The sequence below is a fragment of the Bos indicus x Bos taurus genome, chromosome 29 (genome assembly GCF_003369695.1).
Source record: "Bos indicus x Bos taurus breed Angus x Brahman F1 hybrid chromosome 29, Bos_hybrid_MaternalHap_v2.0, whole genome shotgun sequence".
NCBI classification, from domain to species: Eukaryota; Metazoa; Chordata; class Mammalia; order Artiodactyla; family Bovidae; genus Bos; species Bos indicus x Bos taurus.
This window is the reverse complement of record NC_040104.1, coordinates 41597867-41624104: the sequence shown is the minus strand read 5'-3', so window position 1 is coordinate 41624104 and position 26238 is coordinate 41597867. Positions and strand designations below refer to the sequence as shown.

The 26238-nt window shown below is 36.6% G+C and overlaps 1 protein-coding gene across 17 annotated transcripts in view; it reads left to right on the top strand.

Moving 5' to 3' along the window:
- PICALM (phosphatidylinositol binding clathrin assembly protein) overlaps window positions 1–26238 on the top strand; it is a 101547-nt gene that overhangs the window by 39548 nt on the left and 35761 nt on the right. For all 17 annotated transcript variants that reach the window (XM_027531893.1, XM_027531895.1, XM_027531891.1 and 14 more), the window contains exons 4-11: window positions 544–646; window positions 8020–8113; window positions 15003–15114; window positions 16335–16441; window positions 18554–18595; window positions 21964–22049; window positions 23746–23869; window positions 24144–24280. In XM_027531893.1, the coding sequence (XP_027387694.1) occupies window positions 544–646; window positions 8020–8113; window positions 15003–15114; window positions 16335–16441; window positions 18554–18595; window positions 21964–22049; window positions 23746–23869; window positions 24144–24280 (805 nt within the window). The remainder of the gene's footprint in view (window positions 1–543; window positions 647–8019; window positions 8114–15002; window positions 15115–16334; window positions 16442–18553; window positions 18596–21963; window positions 22050–23745; window positions 23870–24143; window positions 24281–26238) is intronic.

Sequence of the window (26238 nt, the reverse complement as noted above, 5' to 3'; positions counted from 1 at the left end):
TTAGAAAGTTTCATTGAAAACTGTCATAGAATTATTTTTTGTTAGGCCTTAAATTTGCATATTGCCACTTATTTCATTGTACAATGCAGTCATTTTCTCTGCTACTTATAAGGTTGGCACCCATAAGTTGTGCTAAATCATATGCAACTAAAGATGGAAAAGTATGAAAAATATTAAATTGATTAATGATTTTGAGGAGAGGGATTTTGGTTCTGCAGGATGTTAAATTTGAGTTATGGGGTTATCAAGTAGTATAAGAAAGCAAGTTTTTCAATTCCCAATAAATAAAAGGAATGTTGGTCAGAATAAAGCAGAATTACTATTTTAGTGAAATTTTAAGGGGGAAGATTTTTCTAAGCCACATAAGACATACCTAACTTTAAAAATGTAAAATATTGTAGATGTTAATGTCACTTAATTCATATCACTAAATTGAAGGTGGAATATCAAGACATTGTGGCCACTGGATAAAATGAGTTGGTTTTCTAAGCTAATCGGGTTTTTAATATTTTATGAAATCCTTTTATGTTTCTTTTCTTACAGGATATGACATGTCTACATTTATTAGGAGGTATAGTAGGTATCTAAATGAAAAAGCAGTTTCATACAGACAAGTTGCATTTGATTTCACAAAAGTGAAACGAGGGTGAGTTAAGCTTTCTTTCATTCTTTTTCTTTTTGACATCTAATGAACTTGAATATTTTAAAATGTTAACTGCAGGCATTATTTGGCAAGCTCCAGGAGATGGTGAAGGACAGGGAAGCCTGGCGTGCCACAGTCCATGGGGTTGCAAAGAGTCAGACACAGCTGAACGACTACACAACAACAATAGGCGTTCTTGATTATGAATTACAGAGTTTCCAGCCAGTCTTAAAAAGATGAACTTAATGTTTTTTTAAGTATATCAGATACTTTTGCACTAGGATTTTCGAAGTTCTTATTAAATTTTTCAACAGCTTTATTGAGACAATTCACACAACATAAAATTCACCCTTTTAAAGTGTACAATAAGTGGTTTTTTTAGTATATTTACAAATTTGTGCAGCATCACTGCTGTCTAATTCCAAAACGTGTGTTTGCTTTTCTTCTGGACCTTGGCAGTCACAAATCTACTTTATATCTGTAAGGATTTGTCTGTTCTGAATATTTTTTAGGTTTATAAAAGTAATAAACTATTTTTTAAAAATCCAGGCAACATAGAAATCTGACTTAAACTGTTAATATTTTGCTGTATCTCATCTGTTTTCTGTGTGAAAATAGAAATAAAAATAGGTGTATGAAGACACATAGAAAATCACGTTTGGATCACACTATTTGAAGACTGCTTCCCTCCCCTAATAGGTATTTTAGATATTCTCAGTATCTGTGCACATAGAACCAGCTCGTTCTCTTGAATGGCTTTAGAATTATGTTCTAGATGTACCTTTGATTTATTTCGTTTTTTTAATCTTATAAAAGAAATGTATTGAATATTCTTTTACATATGCTTGCATTTTTTTTTTTTAATTTATTTTTGATCACACTGCTTGGCATGTGGGATCATAGTTCCCCAACCAGGGTTGAACCCGTGCACCCTACAGTTGAAGCACGGAGTCTTAACCACTGAATCATCATGGAGGTCCCTGTGGTTGCATTTGTAAGTGAAATTTCCTGTAGAATAAATTCTTAGAATTGACAAGTCAAACAATATATATATACATGTACCATTTTAATTGGAGAAGGAAATGGCAACCCACTCCAGTATTCTTGCCTGGAGAATCCCATGGACAGAGGAACCTTGTGGGCTGCAGTCCATCGGGTCGCAAGAGTCGGACACAACTGAGTGACTTTGACTACTTTGACTACCATTTTAATAGAAAACACCAAATTGCCCTGTATAAAAGTGGTACCAAATTATTGAGTTAAATATAGTTATAAGTACCTCTTTCACTATATTCTTCCATCATCATGAAAATGTATCTCATTAGGTATTTTGTTAGTTGATTGACTAACTTTTAAATGGTGATATTGAGCCTCTTTCTCTCTTTGTAAAAATACCACTCTTGCTTTGTTAATTGCTTTTTAGTATCCTTTGCCCATTTCTCCATAGGACTTTTAAAATTCTTCTGTCTTAAAAGCTTACTGGCAGTTTAGTCAGATGAATTTAGGTTGGATTTCTAGCTTTACTCCAATTAGATGAGGGATTTTAGTAAGATACTTCAGCCAGCTTGCTAACTTTTAAAAAATAATTTTATTTGAAATAATTCACTTCCTGAAATGCTGCAGGAACAATACAGATAGCTCCTATACACTTCACTCAGATTCATCAATTTTTAACATTTATTCTTTGTGTATGTGTTTGTTTACTTTTTTGTTTGACCCATTTGAGAGTGGATTATATATAGGGGAAGGGAAGTGGCTCAGTCGTGTCCGACTCTTTGTGACCCCATGGACTGCAGCCTACCAGGCTCCTCCGTTCATGGGATTTTCCAGGCAAGAGTACTGGAGTGGGATGCCATTACCTTCTCTGATGAATGAGTCTACCTATTTGTAAAAATGTGACTGATGAAAACAGTGCAATCACTAGGTTATCACACTGCGAGTTCAGTTGTCAAGAGGGAGCAACTCAAAGGACATCACACAATCTATAAACCAAGCTGGAAGGAGCCATCCAGACTTTGCCCTGCTGAACCCTTTCTGGGCGATGATTAGACAAGTGCTCATATACCTCATGCCGTTTTACAGTTTATAGCTCTTAACATTTCAGTGCCTATTTCCTAAGAAAAAATATCTTTTATTACATATCCATCAATTGGCTAACTTTTTCCACATCATGCCACACAAACTGATGCTATTTTTACAGGACAGTATGTTACATGGAAAGGACTACATGAGACTACATGAGAAGGACTACATGAGAAGGGTTTGGGATTAATGTGCTGGCATACGTATAGCCCATTTGTACCATAGTAGTATGGTGTGGCACAGTTGGAGAGCGTTAACTTAAGCTTCAAGTTAATTCATCTGTGAATTTCTTAAATTTTATTTATTGTTATTGTTGGTTGCACTGGGTCTTCGATGCTGTGTGTGGCATTCTCTGCTTGCAGTAAGTGGGGCTACTCTCTGTTGCAGTGCAGGCTTCTCATTGCAGTGGCGTCTCTTGCTGTGGAGCGCAGCTCTAGGTGTGCGGGCTTCAGTGGTTGAGCACGCGTACTCAGTGGTTGTGGCTCTCAGGCCCTGGCATGCATGGGCTGCGTTAGTTGTAGCACATAGGCTCGGTAGTTGTGGCCCATGGGCTTCGTTGCTCCATATCATGTGGGATCTTCCCGGACCAGGGATTGAACCCATGTCCCCTGTGCCACTGCAAAGTTTTGTAAATATTGTTTCATTTGTAGAATGGTGATGTTAATAGCATTTATCTATTAGGATCTTTGTGAGAATTAAATGATTTATTGTATATAATGCTTATTAGCACATGACAAACTGACAAGCTTTTGGATTTATTGGGAAAATAAATTGTCACAGGTTATAAATACTGCCCCCCCCCTCCCTTTTTTTTAGCATTTATTAAAATTTTTTAAAAATCTATGTGATAAAAATTGTTGTCTTTGTTTTTATGGCTACGGTCTTTTAAGCAAATTCGAGTGGGGTTTTCTACCCCGAAGTGATCAATTGACTATGTTTTCATTGGATATTTTTATGGATTCAGTATTTTTATTTAAATCTTAACATTCATTTAGAATATATCTTGATATTAAAAAAGTGAGATGGAGATTAACTACAATTTCTAATAGAAATATGGGATATTCAAAAATCAAAATGAATCATTACCCTGTATGGTTAAGTGGGCTTCCCAAGTGACGCTAGTGATAAAGAACCCACCTGCCAATGCAAGAGACATAAGAGTTGTGGGTTCAATCCCTGGCTCAGGAAGATCCCCTGGAGAAGGACATGGCAGTCCACTCCAGTATTCTTGACTGGTGTATCCCATAAACAGAGAAGCCTGGCATGCCATAATCCATAGGGTCACACAGAGTTGGGCACTACTGAAGCGACTCAGCATGCATGTACTTGGTTAAATGACTTTTCACTTAAATACACTTACTTTAGCCCCTTTTTTGTTATTCTGGCAAGTTCTTAGTCATTCTTCAAGGTTTCACTCAAATATTTTTTTGAGGAAGCCTTTTTTTCTGTTAGATTTTTTATGACACTCTCATCCATGAAAACAGTACAGTCTCAGATTCTTATTTTCAGGACTTTCCACAGTGTCTAAACATAGTAGATGGTTAATAGTTTTTGAAAGGATTATTAGATGAGTTTCTAAATAGTACATTAAATGGTTCTATGAAAAATGGATCCAGTAAATTGCCCATTAATGTATCTTTTTTAGTTGGTTGTGTTAAACATTGGTCCCTTCATTTTCTTTTTGTTTAGCATTTCATTTTTTTGATAGTGTTAACTTGCCGTGTAGAATATCTTGAATTCTAAATTGGTACAATTTGAAGTGGTAAGACATTGTTAGTAACTAGCAAAAGAAAGAATAATCCAGATATTGTCTGTGAGTAAGAGTATGGATGATCAGCCTTTAATTCATTGCTCTTACATTTGGGAAGTATATGAATTTAATTACACTTGATTATAGAAGTAATAAATACTTGTGTTCTGCATGGAGTATGAATTGTCATGCATTTGGTTTGAATCATATTTGAGCATTTGGGTTTGTGAATTGAGTTTTTTGAAGTCAGTTGCTGACGTAGCTTGTGATAACTGTTTGGCTTTTTCTTAATTGAGAAATTTAAAGTTCTCTGGGAAGAAATGATGTGGAGGCTAGTGAGAGAGAGAAGAATAAAAAATGTTCCCATTGTTTCTGTCCTAAACCATTGGGGAGATGGCACCTTTTACTGGTAAGGTTTTTGGAAGCAACATAGGGTAGTGGTTAAAAATTAAGAAATTAATTTTGGAAATACTAGTTTTTAGATATCTGTGATTTTTCTAAGTTAAGATATCAAGTAGGCAATTTGACAGTACTAACTAGGACCTTTGAGAGTTCTGGTCTGGGTGTATAAGTGGCGGTTTGGTAATTTCTGCCTGGGGAATGACAGTATCCTAGGGAATAAGTGTAGAATGAGAGGGGAGGGCCCAGAAACATCTTGAGATACACAGCATTTATTTTAGAGAATGAGTAGAGGATGAGGAGACAAGGAAAGAGACTGAAAAAGTAATGGTGTGGTAGGAAGAAAACAAGGAGTGACGGGTATCAGGGATGCTAAGAGAGTAGAGAACTACAAGAAGGAGGAAAAAGTTTGAATGCTGCTGAGAAGTCTAGTCAAGTAATGTTGGCCTAGTATCCACTGGAGAGGCAACATAGAGGTAAAAGTGGAGCTTACACTAGAGTACGTTGAATAATGAATGAAAATTGTGGATTTGCCAGAAGAGTGCAAGGGAAGGAGAGGTGCAAGAGGGTGAAGGGTATTTGCAAGGGCATGATAATACTTATCTTTGGAATTATGAGCTAGATGAAAGAAGGGAAAACTAGAAGGGATCAATATGGGTAGTGGTAGGGTTGATACATTGGAGTTTATGATGAAGTCAAATAGTTTTTGTCATGGGACACTTGACCAAGGTAGCTAGAAAGTGAAAAGGTGATTTGTCAGGATGAGGTGTCTGAATCTTGGCTTTTTCTTACATTTGAGGGTAAGGGAGTGGTAATGGGGGCTAGGGATAATGTGGTTTCTTGGCAGGCAGAAAGGTCCATCTAGTCCAGGCTATGGTTTTTCCAGTGGTCATGTATGGATGCTAGAGTTGGACTGTGAAGAAAGCTGAGCACCGAAGAATTGATGCTTTTGAACTGTGGTGTTGGAGAAGACTCTTGAGAGTCCCTTGGACTGCAAGGGGATCCAACCAGTCCATCCTAAAGGAGATTAGCCCTGGGTGTCCTTTGGAAAGAATGATGCTAAAGCTGAAACTCCAGTACTTTGGCCACTTCATGCGAAGAGTTGACTCATTGGAAAAGACTCTAATGCTGGGAGGAATTGGGGGCAGGAGGAAAAGGGGACAACAGAGGATGAGATGGTTGGATGGCATCACCGGCTCAATGGACGTGAGTTTGAGTGAACTCCGGGAGATGGTGATGGACAGGGAGGCCTGGCGTGCTGCAGTTCATGGGGTTGCAAAGAGTCGGACACGACTGAGCGACTGAACTGAACTGAACTGACGGTCAGGACATGACTGTGAGAATAGGGGATGTGGTTAAGGGCCTTTGAGATCAAGATGTTGGATTGATTGTGCATGTAAGATGTTGAAATTAACTGAGAAAAACTGAGCCAATGTTGAAGTCTTTGATGATACAGGGGAAGTGACCAGAAGGTCAAAAAATCACTTAGCAAGGAGAGGGAGGGAGAACTAAAGGGACCAACAGTGACTGATAAAACAGGGAGTGTGACATGTGTGGGGATAAAGAAAGGGCTGCAAAGAGGGGGTGAGGTCCTCATCCCAAACCCCTGAAGCTGGTACCAGTCAGTGAGGACATGGGTATGTATGAGTTAACACATCTTATTTGCGAGGGTTGTTGGACTAAAACTGGTCAACAGCTGCCTACATAAGGCAGTCCAATGTTTGTTCTTTAAACTCTTGTCCTGCAAAGAACTGTTTTTGCTTTTCATAGCTTAATTGTTTTTCTGGTATCTGGAGTTGTGTTTTAAGAGATAGCTTAGGGTAGAACAGCTATTTCTAAGTATGGATCATTTGCAAATGAGGGAACATCCATACATTTTTTTGAAAGGGCCTTGTTCCTCTACCAGAAGTTTATGAAAAGCTCTGCTTTAGAGTCTTATACACTTGGGTTTACATACACACTGACCCTAAAATCAATTTGTTTTCTGACGTTAGATACTCTCATAACCTCAATGAACCTAAAATTTCATTGTCTATAAGATGGGACAAGACCACCTGCAGGATTTTTCTGAAAATTTGAAAAACATACACCAAGCCCATAAGACAGAAGCCTGGTCTATAGTAAACATATTGGTGTTAGTTGTGTGTGTTAACTCTATTGCCTCTTATTTAATGTTTTTGGTGTCAGTTTCATAAAATTCTAATTTATTTGGTACTGCTGATATTTATCTTTCTTTGGAAATATGTAACAGAATATTTTATTAAAAACAATTTCTCTTAAGCATCACTTATTTCAATGGCCCGATTAGAATGACTTGGTAAAACTGTCCTTTATATTGTAATAATTTTTTTTTTAATTGTATATATTTGAGTATATAACTTCATGTTTTATTTATGGCTATGCTGGGCCTTTGTTGCTGTGCACAGGTTTCTTTCGTTGTGGAGAGCAGAGGCTCCTCTTTGTTGTGGGGCACGGGCTTCTTGTTCCGGTGATCCCTCTCGTTGAGGAGCGCTGGCTCCAGGGCCCGAGGCGTTAGTAGCTGCTGCACTTGGGTTCAGTAGTTGCAGCTCACAGGCTCCAGAGCGCAAGCTCAGCCGTTTTGGCACAGGGGCTTAGTTGCCCAGTGGCAAGTGGGATCTTCCCAGACCAGGGTACCAATCAGCATTCCCTGCATTACAAGGAGGATTCTTAACTACTGGACCACCAAGGAATCCCTAAAATAATTTTGATTTGAGCACAAGTAAACTACTTTAAATAAAGTGGTACTTGCCAAGACTTGTATTCAAGTGCTGTGTCCTCTTTAGTGATTTGAGGGAAATGCCCTTTAGATGAATGAGTAGTGTGAGCATCAGATGATTTCCTCATGTGAAAAATATAGTATAAACCTGGTTATATATTGTAAGCTTTTATTTTTATGTCTCATGTTTTACATCTTTTTAGTTTGAAATGAGCACTTTAATATTGGACATACGATATTTTCTGTTTTTGTTTTTCTATATGATTTCTACTTGAGGTTTCAGGTTCAATAATGACATAAAAACGTGTGAAGTTTGGTAACAACTTGTTCTCTGTTTAAATAGAGAACCAGTTGGGAATTTGAAATATAGATTTAATAACAAACTCAATTGTTTTTTTCCTTAAACAGGGCTGATGGAGTTATGAGAACCATGAACACAGAAAAACTCCTAAAAACTGTACCAATTATTCAGAATCAAATGGATGCCCTTCTTGATTTTAATGTAAGTTGATTACATAAATGCTTTTGTAATTGGGTATTTTAAAAATTTCATCATTTTAATTAGATTTTTTTTATCTCAAGTTGTCATAGACTAATTTTTTCACACTATTATCCTATTTGGCTAAGGATTTTCTGTAAATGTAGCCCCAAATCAGATTACTTTATATTTTAATAATTGCTTAAGATTTACTCTGATTTCTTTGGTGGTGCTTCCATAATCCCCGCTATATTATAGGGTATACAAGCCAAAGAAACCCAAGTAAGACGGTAGGTGTTGCAAGAGGGCATCAGAGGGCAGACACACTGAAACCATACTCACAGAAAACTAGTCAGTCTAATCACACTAGGACCACAGCCTTGTCTAACTCAATGAAACTAAGCCATGCCCACGGGGCCACCCAAGATGGGTGAGTCATGGTGGAGAGATCTGACAGAATGTGGTCCACTGGAGAAGGGAATGGCAAACCACTTCAGTATTCTTGCCTTGAGAACCCCATGAACAGTATGAAAAGGCAAAATGATAGGATACTGAAAGAGGAACTCCCCAGGTTAGTAGGGGCCCAATATGCTACTGGAGATCAGTGGACAAACAACTCCAGAAAGAAGGAAGGGATAGAGCCAAAGCAAAAACAATACCCATTTGTGGATGTGACTGGTGATAGAAACAAGGTCCAGTGCTGTAAAGAGCAATATTGCATAGGAACCTGGAATGTTAGGTCCATGAATAAAGGCAAATTGGAAGTGGTCAAACAGGAGATGGCAAGAGTGAACGTCGACATTCTAGGAATCAGTGAACTAAAATGGACTGGAATGGGTGAACATAACTCAGATAACCATTATATCTACTACTGTGGGCAGGAATCCCTCAGAAGAAATGGAGTAGCCATTATGGTCAACAAAAGAGTCTGAAATGCAGTACTTGAATGCAATCTCAAAAACAACAGAATGATCTCTGTTCGTTTCCAAGGCAAACCATTCAGTATCACAGTAATCCAAGTCTATGCCCCAACCAGTAACGCTGAAGAAGCTGAAGTTGAACGGTTCTGTGAAGACCTACAAGACCTTTTAGAACTAACACCGAAAAAAGATGTCCTTTTCATCATAGGGGACTGGAATGCAAAAGTAGGAAGTCAAGAAACACCTGGAGTAACAGGCAAATTTGGCCTTGGAATACAGAATGAAGCAGGGCAAAGACTAATAGAGTTTTGCCAAGAAAATGCACTGGTCATAGCAAACACCCTTTTCCAACAACACAAGAGAAGACTCTACACATGGACATCACCAGATGGTCAACACCGAAATCAGATTGATTATATTCTTTGCAGCCAAAGATGGAGAAGCTCTATACAGTCAGCAAAAACAAGACCAGGAGCTGACTGTGGCTCAAATCATGAACTCTTTATTGCCAAATTCAGACTTAAATTGAAGAAAGTAGGGAAAACCACTAGACCATTCAGATATGACCTAAATCAAATCCCTTATGATTATACAGTGGAAGTCAGAAATGGATTTAAGGGACTAGATCTGATAGATAGAGTGCCTGTGAACTATGGATGGAGGTTCGTGACATTGTAGGGGAGACAGGGATCAAGACCATCCCCATGGAAAAGAAATGCAAAAAAGCAAAATGGCTGTCTGGGGAGGCCTTACAAATAGCTGTGAAAGGAAGAGAAGCGAAAAGCAAAGGAGAAAAGGAAAGATATAAGCATCTGAATGCAGAGTTCCAAAGAACAGCAAGAGATAAGAAAGCCTTCCTCAGCGACCAATGCAAAGAAATAGAGGAACACAACAGAATGGGAAAGACTGGAGATCTCTTCAAGAAAATTAGAGATACCAAGGGAACATTTCATGCAAAGATGAGCTTGAAAAAGGACAGAAATGGTATGGACCTAATAGAAGCAGAAGATATTAAGAAGAGGTGGCAGGAATACATAGAAGAACTGTACAAAAAAGATCTGCACGACCCAGATAATCACGATGATGTGATCACTGACCTAGAGCCAGACATCCTGGAATGTGAAGTCAAGTGGGCCTTAGAAAGCATCACTACAAACAAAGCTAGTGGAGGTGATGGAATTCCAGTTGAGCTATTTAAATTCTGAAAGATGATGCTGTGAAAGTGCTGCACTCAATATGCCAGCAAATTTGGAAAACTCAGCAGTGGCCACAGGACTGGAAAAGGTCAGTTTTCATTCCAATCCCAAAGAAAGGCAATGCCAAAGAATGCTCAAACTACCGCATAAGTGCACTCATCTCACACGCTAGAAAAGTAATGCTCAAAATTCTCCAAGCCAGGCTTCAGCAATATGTGAACCGTGAACTTCCTGATGTTCAAGCTGGTTTTAGAAAAGGCAGAGGAACCAGAGATCAAATTGCCAACATCCGCTGGATCATGGAAAAAGCAAGAGAGTTCCAGAAAAACATCTATTTCTGCTTTATTGACTATGCCAAAGCCTTTGACTGTGTGGATCACAATCAACTGTGGAAAATTCTGAAAGAGATGGGAATACCGACCACCTGAGAAATACCATTTCTCGCCTCTTGAGAAATCTGTATGCAGGTCAGGAAGCAACAGTTAGAACTGGACATGGAACAACACACTGGTTCCAAATAGGAAAAGGAGTATGTCAAGGCTGTATATTGTCCCCCTGCTTATTTAACTTCTATGCAGAGTATATCACGAGAAATGCTGGGCTGGAAGAAGCACAAGCTGGAATCAAGATTGTCGGGAGAAATATCAATCACCTCAGATATGCATATGATACCACCCTTATGGCAGAAAGTGAAGAGGAACTCAAAAGCCTCTTGATGAAAGTGAAAGTGGAGAGTGAAAAAGTTGGCTTAAAACTCAACATTCAGAAAACTAAGATCATGGCATCTGGTCCCATCACTTTATGGGAAATAGATGGGGAAACAGTGTCAGCCTTTATTTTTGGGGGCTCCAAAATCACTGCAGATGGTGACTGCAGCCATGAAATTAAAAGACGCTTACTCCTTGGAAGGAAAGTTATGACCAACCTAGATAGCATATTGAAAAGCAGAGATATTACTCTGCCAACAAAGGGCTGTCTAGTCAAGGCTGTGGTTTTTCCAGTGGTCATGTATGGATGTGAGAGTTGGACTGTGAAGAAAGCTGAGTGCCGAAGAATTGATGCTTTTGAACTGTGGTGTTGGAGAAGACTCTTGAGAGTCCCTTGGACTGCAGGGACATCCAACCAGTCCATTCTGAAGGAGATCAGCCCTGGGATTTCTTTGGAAGGACTGATGCTAAAGCTGAAACTCCAGTACTTTGGCCACCTCATGTGAAGAGTTGACTCATTGGAAAAGACTGTGATACTGGGAGGGATTGGGGGCAGAAGGAGAAGGGGAAAACAGAGGATGAGATGGCTGGATGGCATCATCGACTTGATGGACGTGAGTTTGGGTGAACTCCGGGAGATGGTGATGAACAGGGAGCCCTGGCGTGCTGCGATTCATGGGGTCGCAAAGAGTTGGACACGACTGAGCGACTGAACTGAACTCAACTGAAGCTGAAGAAAGTGATGGAGAGGTGAAGAGATTGATGTGAAAATCTGCTTTTTTTGATAATGGTTTTTAGATGTTAAAAATGTACAAAAATTTTCCTTATGACTGTCTTAAGATTTCACTTTTTGTCCACTTTGCAGAACTCAAAGCATGACAGTTATTAAGAAATAAAGGGAAATTCAAATATACTTGTAACAATGTATCGTATAGCTATTGCCCAAGGACTCTGTTTTCCCTGGGATTTTTGTTTTAATGACTGCTACTTGAACTGAGTTTCTAGCTTTGTTATTTGTTTGTAGTATGTTGGGTGTTGGAAGGAATGATGCTAAAGCTGAAACTCCAGTACTTTGGCCACCTCGTGGGAAGAGTTGACTCACTGGAAAGGACTCTGATGCTGGGAGGGATTGGGGGCAGGAGGAGAAGGGGACAACAGAGGATGAGATGGCTGGATGGCATCACTGACTCGATGGACGTGAGTCTGAGTGAACTCCAGGAGTTGGTGATGGACAGGGAGGCCTGGCATGATGCACTTCATGGGGTCGCAAAGAGTCGGACATGACTGACCGACTGAACTGAACTGAACTGATGTTGGGTGTTAGCATTTTCAAGTCGTCTTTTTTGGTGCATCTAGCTTAAGATATTTTATTTTAGACCTTGTAAGTGTAAGTTAGTGATTGAAACTGTGACAGTTTTATGCTGAAATTGATTTTCCTTTAATGCTGTGCTGTTACTTGATAATCTTTAACTTCTGGAGGCCAGGGACCAGCTTTGCTTTTCTCTGCAGTGTCCCTGTTGTCAGTACTGTGTGGCACATAGATAGTGTTCAATAAACATTGAGTAAATGCATCCCATAGGTACTTTAGAGACTAGAGCAGATTCTCAAGCTACTGTTTTTTTATGTGGCTTGTGAACTGAGAACATTTTTAAATGGTTGCAAATAATAGAAAAGGGGTATTTTCACATTTTTGAATGGTTGCTAGTAATAAAAGAATTTTTTAAATAGGTGAAAAGTATATGAAATTTATATTTCAGTGTCCACAATAGTGGTTTTAGAACAGGCTCATTGGTTACATGGCTGCTTTCTTTGTGGTAATAATGGGGCCAAGAAGTTGTGACAGATCCTGTGGCCTGCACAGTCTGAAGTACTGAGTCACGCCCCTAGTTTGCTGGCTCCTAGTCCAGAAGACAGGGGATTAATGTGACTGCTAAACTTAATTTTGATTTTTATAGAGAAAACATCCAACCATGATTTTTTTTTCCACTTGATTTATTGTGGATATCTTTATAAAATTGCATGTTCTTTTCAATGTATTATACTGTGTTGTATGTAATAATTTATTGCTTTCCAGATGGCTCAGATGGTAAAGAACCCGCCTGCAATGCAGGAGACCTGGCTTCAATCCCTGGGCTGGGAAAATCTGCTGGAGAAGGAAATGGCAATCCACTCCAGTATTCTTGCCTGGAAAATCCCATGGACAGAGGAGTGTGGCGGGCTACAGTCCATGGGGTTGCAAAGAGTTGGACACAGCTGAGCGACTAACACGTTACTTGTTGATAAATGTTTAGGGCATTTGGTTTTTTAGTTCAGAAAATGGGAGGAAAAAACAGAAGGGAGGGATACTAGATACTCCATGTGTGTATTAGATAATAGTGTATCTATACATTTATACGGAGAAGACAATGGCACCCTACTCCAGTACTCTTGGCTGGAAAATCCCATGGATGGAGGAGCCTGGTAGGCTGCAGTCCATGGGGTCGCTAAGAGTCAGACACGACTGAGCGACTTCACTTTCACTTTTCACTTTCATGCATTGGAGAAGGAAATGGCAACCCACTCCGGTGTTCTTGCCTGGAGAATCCCAGGGACGGGGGAGCCTGGTGGGCTGCCGTCTATGGGGTCACACAGAGTCGGACACAACTGAAGCGACTTAGCAGCAGCATACATTTGTAAGCCTATTTATATAGAATTAATGCCCTAGACAAAGAATTAGATGGTCAAAGGCCATAAACATTTAAGTTTTTAATAAATATTGCCAAATTATACTCCAAAAGGGGTGAGCCAGTCACTAGTCAATAGGTACCTGTTTTTCTTTGTTCTTATTGGTGTAGAGTAATACCTTGGTTTTGACTGTCTTGATACCTACTAGTCTGGTAGTCAAGAGAGGATAGTTCAGTAATTTAATTTGATTCTTTTAATTTGCGTATTGGTGAAGTTGAACTTCTTTTCACATTATTAGCTATATGTATTTTTTATTTTGTGAATTGTCTTATAGAATTCTCTCTATAATGCAGATTGATCTTGTCAGATATTCTGAAAATATTTACCAATTTGTTGCTTACCATTCAGCTTATATTTTTCTTTACCTAACAAGTTAATTATCATGTACTTAGTTGTCTAGATGGCAACCCAGTCTAGTATTCTTGCCTGGACAATCTATGGAATGAGAGCCTGATAGGCTAGAGTCCATGGGGTCATAAGAGCCAACACAACTTAGCAACTGAACCACCACCACCACAGTTATCTTAAAAGGAACTTAAGTAACTTGTTCTATCCTTTTGATTATTTTCTTGTTAAGCTAAAGGTATTTCTCATATATCTTGGTAGACAACTGCTTTTTTTGTTTTATTAAAACATGAGTCACTAATAATATTGATCATTGGATACATGTATATATATGGGTGAGTCCCTTTTCTTTTCATTTGAAACAAGCACAACATTGTTAATCAGATATACCCAATACAAAATAAAAAGTTTAAGAAAAAATAAATATTGAACATTTATGTGTAAAATACTGCATCAGACTCTACATGAGTATGTCAGTTAATTCTCCTGTAACCATATGAGGTAGAATATTATAACCATTTTGAAGTTCAGTTTGTTTGTAATATTGGGAAAATTATTTCTTTTAAAAAAATATTTTCTACCTAGCTTAATTCAGTTCTTTGGTGATTATAGTAGCCATTTAATAAATTTTTTTTTTATTTAGAAACATTCAGTAAATTCTTCATGACTGAAGTGAACTTAGAAATGGGCTTTATTTTGTAATTAGAAGTATTTAATGTTGAAATGAACTTAAAATACTTCTGAGATGTAGCCTAAGAATTTCAAGAGTTGAAGGGTACTTTTGTTCTCACTGACTTATTTCTGAACTAAATTCAGTGTTATAGGGTTTGTGTTGTGGCTTTTAAATAAATCTGAATTCTTCGATTAATATTTTTGCACTGTATGGCTGTGACTCTGATTGCTAGAGATAAATGTCTTTTTCTGTCCTACGCCTAAGTGTTTGAATTCATTGTATTTTACTTTGAAGGAAGTCATTGTCATTTTAGAACAGAACATTAGCTAATGTGTTTTTTTTTTCCAGGTTAATAGCAACGAACTTACAAATGGGGTAATAAATGCTGCCTTCATGCTCCTGTTCAAAGATGCCATTAGACTGTTTGCAGCATACAATGAAGGAATTATTAACCTGTTGGGTAAATATTTCTATCATTTAATAACGCTTTATTTCTTATCTTGTGTCATTGATAAATAATATTGTCTTAGTTATTACTTAAAGCTGCCTTAAAATTCATTGAGATATAGTTATTCATTGAACAGTTTGGAGAAAAGAATTTTATACCTGACTACACATGCTAAGTGATTAAATAATTATACAATTAGAATGTTCAGCCAGATGAACTATGCACTTTTTAGATACATCTGTATTTTTTTCTATCAGTTTTATTTTCAGAAATAGAAAAATTTCTTAAAAATTAAGTTGGAATTTTCTGTCTCAGGAAAATAATTTCCTCAGTTTATTCCAAAATGAATTTTTAATTGTAAAATTGGTACTTTTTTCGAAACCTAATTTTTAGATTGATAATTATTTTAAAATAAATACTTTTTTAAAGGATGTTTTTTACATTTGAGGCATTTTAGGAGTATGTGGTGCTTTGTTGTGTATTACGTATATAGGGCATTCAGTTTTGCCTAGAGATGCTACTTTTTTTCAATGGAGTTTGAATGGAGTAGAAAAGTAATACTGCAAAGAGTGTCAAAGTATCAAGTGTCAAGATGTCAGATATATTTACTCAAATATATATGTTCTCCCTTTTCAGTAATTTTTTTAAAAGAATTTATTTAAATTTGATTTTCATAGGCAGGGGTAATACAAACTCATTTAGGGATGCTTTAATCCATGGAGATAGGGAAACTTTTTTTTTTTTCCCACAAGTGAAAAATGGAAAGTTTTTTACAAAGTTTTAGAAAGTATAGTCTCCCACCTTGGTATAAATTAAGCTCTTTACTGCTGTTTATGTAGGTTAAATTAGTTTTCCAAGTGACATCTGGACTTAGAAAAGTTGCCATCTTTCTTAATATTATTTAGAGTATTTGGAAATAGGCATTTAGCACTGTTTTAAATGGAGTCAAATGTGATCTATATTAACATGCAAATTATACTTAGAGAATTGTTAGGGAAGAAGTATTGTAGGAAAAACTGGTAATAGTAAAATCATAATTTCTTAATTTTTAATATAGCAGCATCTCTATTTTAACTTGCTTTGAATACCTAAGCTAATTTAACACTTTTTTCTGTAGGGTGAATGTGTTTTCTGAGACATCAGTATACCATCGGCTGTTTTAAATCTTTTTTCTCTTTTGAGTATTATATTTTGATATGAATAAAAGTATGTTTATAATCTGTTTTTGGCAGAAAAATATTTTGATATGAAAAAGAACCAGTGCAAAGAAGGTCTTGACATCTATAAGAAGTTCCTGACTAGGATGACTAGAATCTCAGAGTTTCTCAAAGTTGCAGAGGTAAACTGTGTTTAAATGACTGTATCTCTTAACTTGGTTTCTTTGTCTTTAAGTGTACATTTCAAAGAAATCAGTCTTTACCCAAGTGAAAGAAGTGTCTTAAATATAGTAAGGTACATATTCAGTTATAACACTACACTATATCGCATTCTGTGCTGTTATGAATACATTATATGTATTCATACATAAATACATATACGTTATACGTATACATATTCATGTTATCGTATGAATACGATATAACATTGAGTATTACCCTGTGTGTTTAATCTAGTATTGAATACGAAAAAGTAACCTAATTTTTAAATGCTTTCTCTGTAAAATCAGGTAGATGGTGGTGATTTTTATGTTTGGAATTGGCTGTATATCGTAGAAGATTTATTCTATTAAATGTGGTAAAGAATATTCTATGTTAGTGCAGCTCTCCTTCCTTCAGTAAGACTTGCAACCAGAGCCATATGGTTCAGAATGTTTTCTTCCCTTCAGAAGTGAACTTAATGCATTTATTGTTTGTCATTGTTTATGAAAGCTATGAATGTAGGTTATAGAATAATTAATTTTGTAAATCTTTTTGAAAAATGAGTTTCTGAGAGTCACAGAAGGTAGTTGTGGTAATGCTTATAGGCATCATCTTGCTTCCACAAGGGCAGCACTTAAAGAGTTTTTGTTTTCCCTTTCTCTTCCATCTACCTATTATTACCAGAGGTGTCTTGTTAGGGTAATTCTAAAAGATGAATACATTATATTATTGATCAGTAATATCGAAGTAGTTCATCTGAAACTGGCAAGTTGGTGATTCTGCCTCTATTACTGTAGTGATGTTTTATTCTGTAGCAGGTGGAGTAAGATATAAAAAGATGATGAGACCTTTGAAGAAAATAGCTTTGTGGTGTTAAAACTATTTTATGAAGTATACTGAAATTTATTTTGATTTAAAATATCTCTCAAGGAGAAATCAATTTTTCCCCCATATCTTTAGGGTCAGTCACGTGCAAAAACCAGAAAGAAGTAGTATTTATGATGATTCTAGTAAATTCTTTAAATACGTTTACTTTGTTGACCTTTCCCTTTGGCTTTTGTTCTTTGCATTTGATAAGTTGTATATACTGACTTAAGTTTTAAGCCTTTATTCGCCTCCAGATCTGCTGGTCGTACCCTGCAATGGAATGGACCATCCACTCCATAGGAATACTCCCCTACCTTAAGAATATTCTTTGATGAAGTGGTCTTTGGGCTCGCAGTTTCATTATGAGACCTTAGTTCTTGGAGTGAAGACTCAAGTAACTTTTTCAAATGTGTTTGAAGATGACAAATATATCATTCAGTGATTAGCTTTGAAGATCTTAGTATGAATTATTTTATCAAATTTTCTACTGATACCATTCTGGAATTGGCCCTTAAAAGGTTGAGAAAAGAAAGGGAGAGTGATTAGAAAATGAAATAGTCATATAGCATAAATATGACTATTTTCACTGGAGGGAAAAGAATTTTTAAATTAGGGTTTTGGAATAAATAAGAACGGTTTTTGTCTTCTTTGCTGGAATTTGCCTAGTACCTGAGCATCATGAAAGTGTGTTGGGATTGCTTTGTGGGGACAGTTATATCCTGGTTAAATATCACTTGGTATTTGTATAAAACCTGTCCTGCTTGAGTGAATGTAGGTTTGAAATCTGTGGTGACTGCAGGGAAAGTGTACTTTATGGTGAAAGAGTGAGTCATTGTTGTTAGGTTTGTTCCGTAACTTCTTCTTATGCTCCAACAGGCTTTTTCATGGTCAGCCTTTCTAACTCTTGGTGTAGTGTTTTTGTCACAGAAATGATGAATTTTTCAGATTGTGACAAGGTAGCTTCTTTAGGTGTTTTGAGGATGTGGAGATGGTAACTTAGTAGCCTTGTTGAATTTCCAGCTCTCCTTCCCCTCCTGTTAGAACTTTTAGAGCCATCACATAATACCTAAGTCTTTAGAAGTATTGAATGATATCTGTGGGGATTAAAGAATTCTTCCTAAAATATTGCTTATAGTACTAGTCATAAATGTTATTTTCTAAATTTTACTTATGAAACCCCTTATTGTAATTTTGTCTATTAAATACGATGCTGCTTCTTCTTACAGCAAGTTGGAATTGACAGAGGTGATATACCAGATCTTTCACAGGTAAGTATTGTTGTAATGTCAGTCTGTGTCTGCTGTGTTCTACTAGGTCTGAAGGGTACAAAGATGAATAATATGCAGCTCTTGCTGTCAAGATCAGTGGAATTTTTCTTGATTTTTAATGTTTTGATATATTGCTGCTGATTGTTCTAACATTATAACCATATAAAAGTCTACTCATTTCTTCTTGGTGGAACCAGCCAGTACTCTGCTGTTCTTCTGGTTTATTCCCTTTTAGTCTCTGTTTCTCATCATCATTACCATACCCGCCCCCCTCCCCCCCACAAAAAGTAAGAACTGAACTTAGAGAATGGTGTTTTAAAAACAGAATCTTCACTGTACTATTGGTAGAGAATTATCTTACACAGGATTTGTTTTTCCAGTTTGAAACCTTCCACTTTGGCTCTTTGACTCAGGTAGATAGATTCAGTTCAGTTCAGTCTCTCAGTCGTGTCCGACTCTTTGCGACCCCATGAATTGCAGCACGCCAGGCCTCCCTGTCCATCACCAACTCCCAGAGTTTACCCAAACGCATGTCCATCGAGTCGGTGATGCCATCCAGCCATCTCATCCTCTGTCATCCCCTTCTCCTCCTGCCCCCAATCCCTCCCAGCATCAGGGTCTTTTCCAATGAGTCAACTCTTCGCATGAGGTGGCCAAAGTATTGGAGTTTCAGCTTCAGCATCAGTCCTTCCATTGAACACCCAGGACTGATCTCTAGTCCAGGATGGACTGGTTGGATCTCCTTGCAGTCCAAGGGACTCTCAAGAGTCTTCTCCAACACCACAGTTCAAAAGCATCAGTATAAACCTCAAAACATTGCTCTTGAGTCCTGCCTGTGGCACCAGCTGGCCCTGTGATCTAGGGAAGTTACTCTCTGCTTCAGTTTCATTATTTCTAAAATGTAGATATTACAATACCCACCTGCCTCAGTTGGGAGGATTAAGAGTTAAGACTTAAAAAACATTTAGCACATTAAGCACTCAGTGTTAGCTACTATAATATTATTTTTTATTATCCTTATCTTAAAAAAATTTTAGGAAGGAAACTTTAAACCTGCAGTTTTTTCTGGCCTTTTCTGGTGTTTGTTTATTGAGTATTAAGAATGAAAGGACCTGGCATAAACTACCCTTATGTATTAACTCTCTCCTCAGTAGTTATCTCTTTTACCTTATTTTCAGTCATTCTGGGATTCTTTTAAATACTTTGCTTGTTAATGGTTCTTACTGTTTTTCTCTGTACTCACTTGTTCTCATTCATCTCTTTGATCTCCAGGCTAAGGGTATATACTAGATCTAGTTATGAATTGTATGCAAATAAAAATTTTTGTATATGCCCACATGAAATAATTGACCTGATTAAGATTGAGCACATTATTGCTATAGGCTAAGAGTCATTGTTTGAACAGTATAAGCTGATTTGACAGTTTCAGATGGGAAGGGAGTTTGGGTGAGAATGGATACATGTATATAATATTGCTGAGTCCCTTTGCTGTCCACCTGAAACTATCACAGCGTTGTTAATGGGCTATATGCCGATATAAATAAAAAGTTTAAAATAAATAAATTTAAAAGTAAAAAGATCAACCTCAGGCCATACTATCATATGTGTCTGTACTTTAGTATGCATGGTATTATACTTTAGGAAAGATGGTAGTTATACACGAGTGGAAATTTTTAAAAAGTGGAAATAGTTGGGCTGCTGATTTGTTGGGGTTGAGGGATTGCACATGTGTCCTCAGATCAACACAGAAGTTCACGTTTCCTACCATATCTGTCTTGTGCTAAGGGCTTGATATAGAGAGAGAAAATACAGGATGAAGGAAGTTGTTCAGGTCATAGTTGACACAGAAATTAGCTAGCACTGTCTCTTCCAACTGCTTTTGGATAGGTGTAATTCAGAAACTTTGTATCAAATCCTAGAGAATATTTGGTGTAAGTGAATGCCACTGATGTATTTGCTTTACTTAAAAAGTAGTGCACAGTTCCTTTTCAGCTCACTGAAAAGGTTTCCTTTGGAAAATAAGTAATTAACTGTTCATATTCAGTTGAGATTTGACACATAGACGGAGGGTTTCAAGCTAGTCTTTAAAAAAAAATTGAGGTAAATATCTGTTTGAATGAGGATTGATAACCGTAAGCACTCGTATAATCAACACACCACTTAAGATGTAAATTGTTTCCATCAGCCTCTGTCCCCCTCTAGTCACCCCTAATCCGCTCCACACAAATCACTATTTTGAATTCTAATAGAGTAATTTTTATCAGTTTTTGAATTTAACATAAATGGAATCATGTGACTATTTTTATGTGTGGCTTCTTTTGCTCATCATGTTTTGAGAGCTGTCTATATGTTAGATATACCATTAATTAATTCTTTTTAATTGCTGAATAGTATTCCATCATGTGAATTTACCACAGTTTTATCTCTTTTCTAAATTGGAAAATTTGGAAATTTTTGGATTATTTACAGTTTTTTAACTGTTGTAAATAAAGCTGGAGCTTCCCTGGTGTCTCAGCAGTAAAGAATCCACCTGCAGTGCAGGAGATACAAGAGACTTGGGTTTGTTTCCTGGATTGGGAAGATCCCCTGGAGAAGGAAAATGGCAACCCACTCCAGTATTCTTGCCTGGGAAATCCCATGGACAGAGGAGCCTGGCAGGATATAGTCCATTGGGTCGCAAAAGTCAAACACATCTTAGCTACTAAACCATCAAATAAAGCTGCTTACAAGTCTTTTCTTGTGGAGATATGCTTATCTCTTAAATAGTTAGAAATGGAATTGGGTAATTAAGGTAGGTGTATATTTAGCTTTCTTTAAAAAAAAAAATCCATGTCTTTTTTCAAGGTAGACGTATTCCCACCAGCATTGTATGACAGTTATATTTGCTCTGTATCCTCAACATTTGATGTTGTTAGTCTGTGTAACCATCTAGTGAGTAAGAAGTTGTATCTCACTATGATTTTTTGTTTCCTTGATGTTAATTTTCACTTTCATTTGTCAGTTTCAAAACAGTGTTTGGACACTTTGAGTTACTCAGTATTTATTGGAGCTCACTCAACGATACGTCCAGCTTTTAGGATTGTTTTTATTTAAAATTTAAATAAGTTAAATATTAAAATATTGCGGGATTTTCTTAATGTCTTATGTTCACATAGACTTAGTTTTTATAGCTTTGATTGTTTGTTAATACTCTTACCAGATGATGCTTATGTAATAAAAAAATAGTGTCATTCTTAGATAGCTAAAATGCCGCTGTTAATTCATTCATGGGGAATATACCTATTTTTCTTTCTTGTATTAGATGATTCTTGATTTACTTTGAGTAATGGTGTGATTATCATGAAAGTCTTAATATTTGTACAATTTAGGCCCCCAGTAGTCTTCTTGATGCTTTGGAACAACATTTAGCTTCCTTGGAAGGAAAGAAAATCAAAGATTCTACAGCTGCAAGCAGGTACATTATTATTCTTTGTGGGGCAAAGAGAGGTAGTGCTGTTTCTGAGAAAGTAGTAGATGAGTCTAGCTGAAGTTACAAGTTATTTAATTTTTCTTTATCTTGATTTCACCATTTATAAGTCAAGTTTATTAATAGTATCAACCTCAGAGAGTTGCTCTTAAAGATTAATACATGTAAATTTTTGTGGCAGTTTCTATTTTCAGTAAATGTCAGCATTTGTTAAGATGATGACAGTAACTGTGGTTTAGAATGATGTTCATAATGTTAGTATTTCTCTTAAAGATGAAATGCATGGGTTCATATGGTATATTATAAGCCTCTTTTTACAGATTTGATTGACCCTCACAAATAACCCTGTGAAGTATGCAGTAGTAATTCAGGGACTCAGAACTAGGATGTCCAACATAAGATTTCACCATCTTTCTCTAATGCCAGTTCTTGGGGGTGATTGGTGACATATTTTCATCATTCTTTTAAACTTTTAGCTGATTTCCAAGGGTAAGACCAATGAACCTGGCAAATCATAACTAATATAGATCATCTCATTGACCTTGTAATGTTGTTATTGTATTGGTTAGTAGAAGAAAAACTTTTGTATAATAGGTTTTTAGAAATATAAGGCCCAATTATTTGAGAAAGTAATGGCAAAACATAGCCAAGTAGCTTCAGGTATACCAATTTACCTTGTGTGTTTTTTTAGTCTCTTAATATTTTCAAATCTCTTTAGAACAGTATTACTCTTCCTTTGTCTTCAGAGTTTTATCTTTATATTGGCTTATTTATAAAATTGATTTTTATATAAAACTTAAGTAGTTTTTCTACTTGTTTACTTAGAGTAGAAATTAATGGTGTTTGGTGTGTGATAAAAAGAAAATTAATAGCAGTCACTGAGGAGTAGTTTCAGGTTAGAATTCTTTACCACACATGTTTATTTTGCCTAGAATTAACATATGGAAATTAAATGTTGGGGTTTATGATCTTAGTAAGTTTTTGATCTAAGGGAAAGGAGATGGCTTGCTGTGAATCCACTAGTGAGGAATGAGGAATTACATATGCATGTGCAAATATAGTATGTTTGAAAAGAAAATTCCAGCTTGGCAAAAGGGTAGCAGATAGAAAGGAGGTGCCAAATGGACTGGTGACTGGGATGACATTAGTCTTCCTTTGGGAGAAAATGTGGGTCCTCTGGGAATGACATCTTTGGGGGATGTTATAAGGGAAGCATATCTACATATGCATTATTTACTGCCACTTCTTGTATTTTCATGTTCTGTAGTAGTACTGCCAAAACCCAGGTTGTAAATTAGTGGAAGGTCACTTCTTAATGAGAAATTCACTATGTTTTACCTGTCAGGGTTTTCCCTGAAGTATGTGAACTCTTTTCCAGTGCATTGGATCCCTCCCTCGGGCTTGGAAGAGGCAGTGTCCTTCACCTTTATTGTGAATCCTTTCCAAAATCTACCATTTAGTTAAAAATATTAATAAATGAATGTATGTGTAAATCAGCTAATTTCTTAATAATCCTCTAGATGAGTGGGTAGAATATTTCTTCTGAAGTACTGATGTTGACTCCATAGGTTTAGTTCATAATTACAGTATCTATCCATGGCTAGCCTGCTAAACCATTTTGTAACCAGGATGTAATGTGAAATGTTTGGCCAAAAACTGAATTACTTTTGTCTGATTATCCTAGGGCAACAACACTTTCCAACGCAGTCTCTTCCCTGGCAAGCACTGGCCTGTCTCTTACCAAAGTGGATGAAAGGGAAAAGCAGGCAGCATTAGAGGAAGAACAGGCTCGTTTAAAAGCTTTAAAGGTAGGTGTATGCATTCTCTTAAATTATTTGGAAAAGCAAGTATAAATGCTCATAAAGTAATTGGGACTTACATACAGACTAACAGTATTTAATAAATATTTGTACAAACGAGATGAAATTTAGTAGTCTTAATTTTTCATCCTGACATTGAACAATTGACAATACAGAGAATACCTTTCTGCTATCAAAACAAAATTAGAGAACACTTTCTTTCAAAGGCCGTACAGATCAGTCTGGTTTCTAGGTTCCTTATGGTAGTGCCCTTTCTCAACAGGAGCAGCGCCTAAAAGAACTTGCAAAGAAACCTCATACCTCTTTAACAACTGCAGCCTCTCCTGTGTCCACCTCAGCAGGGAGTGTAATGACTGCACCAGCCATTGACATATTTTCTACCCCTAGTTCTTCTAACAGGTAGGTGGAGTAGTTAACGCTTACCTTTGAATGCCTAGGTTTAAAGATTTATATCAATTGTGCAGAGCTTTTCAGGTTTAATTTGATACCAGATTTTCATAATCATGAATTCACACAAAGAAGGTAGTAGTAAACGGTGGTAGTGAATAATAGCTAAATACAAAGTGATGAGAGTTTATGTTTTGAATATTTAAAAAATGGAAGATGGCTAAATGATAAATTTATACCAGTTAGAGAGTGGTGGTTTTTCTCTTGGCAAATGTTTCATTGTAAAAAAATTAAAATTAACTATTATGCACATTTGTGAAGCTTCTAATGGTTCAAGACCTTGTGTATAACTCTTGGATATGTATGTATGATATGTAATTTCAGAATATCCTTTCATTAGATACTTATAAAGTTTTTCACTTCTAGTCCCTTAGGTAACTTGAAACACAGTAAGAGTTAGTTGCCAGATTTCTGTGGTATTGAACCCTATCAACCCAATTTCAGTAATCCTGTTGCCTAGTTTAAGCTACTTAACAATAGAAATATTTTAATTCCAGGCAAATTAAAATAATTGGCTTTTTAAAAATCCCTCCTGTGTTTTACCTTAAAGTGATTTAGAGTATAAGAATCCTGGTTTGTTTATTTCTTATATCTCTTTTTTTAAAATCTCAGTTTCCAGACAAGATAATGTACAGATCATGGTTCTCAGTCTTAGACAACATCAGAATCACAGATTTATGAGCCCCACCTCTAGAGTTTCTGGTTCAGTAGCTGTAGGGTAAAGACCAAGAGTTTTCATCTCTGTCAGGGTCATAGTATCACTAATATAGGGTTTAACATGGTGCTTGTTGTTCATTTGCTGTCATATCCGACTCTTTGCAGCCACATGAACTATAGTATCCCAGGCTTCCCTTTGTTTGCTATCACCTGAAATTTGTTCAGACTCATGTCCATTGAGTCAGCGATGCCATCCAACCATCTCATCCTCTGTTGTCCTCTTCTCTTCCTGCCCTCGGTCTTTCCCAACATCAGGGTCTTTTCCAGTGATCAGGCTCTTCGCATCAGATGGACTAAGTATTGGGAGTTTCAGCATCAGTCCTTTCAATGAATATTACGGGTTGATTTTCTTTAGTTAGGATTGACTGGTTTAATCCCATGGACACAGTGCTTATTGCATGGTAAATGCCACATGGAGAGTGATGCTTGCTTGTTTTTCTTTGATTTTGTTGTTGCTGTTTTAACTTATTAACTTATCCTTAAACGATCTTCCCTTCAACTTAGCTACTCCTGTCACAGTTCATTGTAACTTAACTCAACTGCTGCCTGCTCCCAAAAGTCTTAGTAGATGTTGTATTTCGTTAGGTGTTTTTCTTTCTTTCAGTTTTGTCTTTTTGTTTGTTTTGATTTTTGTATAATACTCTCCTTAATCCCCAATAACATCAAACCCATTAAGTGTTAAGTTTTTGTCTTAGGGATCTTAGAAGCCTGTCTAAGCAGGGTAAGAGGATGCTGGTAAATAGAAAAGAATGTTAAATATTTGAGGATAAAAATCATTTGATAAAGATCTAATATTTTTATTTCACTTAATACATTCAACATTTTCACCTTTTTAGTAGTAATTAAGGGCAAATCTTACAGCCTATTATGTAACACTTACTGCATAGTCTGTATTTTTCTCCAAAGCACTAAATACATTTGTATTTTTATCTACTTATAACACTATGTTTTACATCTAAAAGATACATCTTCAAAACTTTTTATTTTTGAATAAGTGTAAGTAAAAAATAAACTATGCTGAAGTACAAATAATGCCTCAGTTCTTAGAAATTGGAATCTTATTTGAGCTGTTTCTTAATCACGTAAAAGTCTCATGGTAAGATATATATAAGTTGTATTGTGTAATGGGGTGGCTCTGTTACAAGTTTATATCGTATATGCATGTTTAATTTTTTCCCTGTATTACTGATATG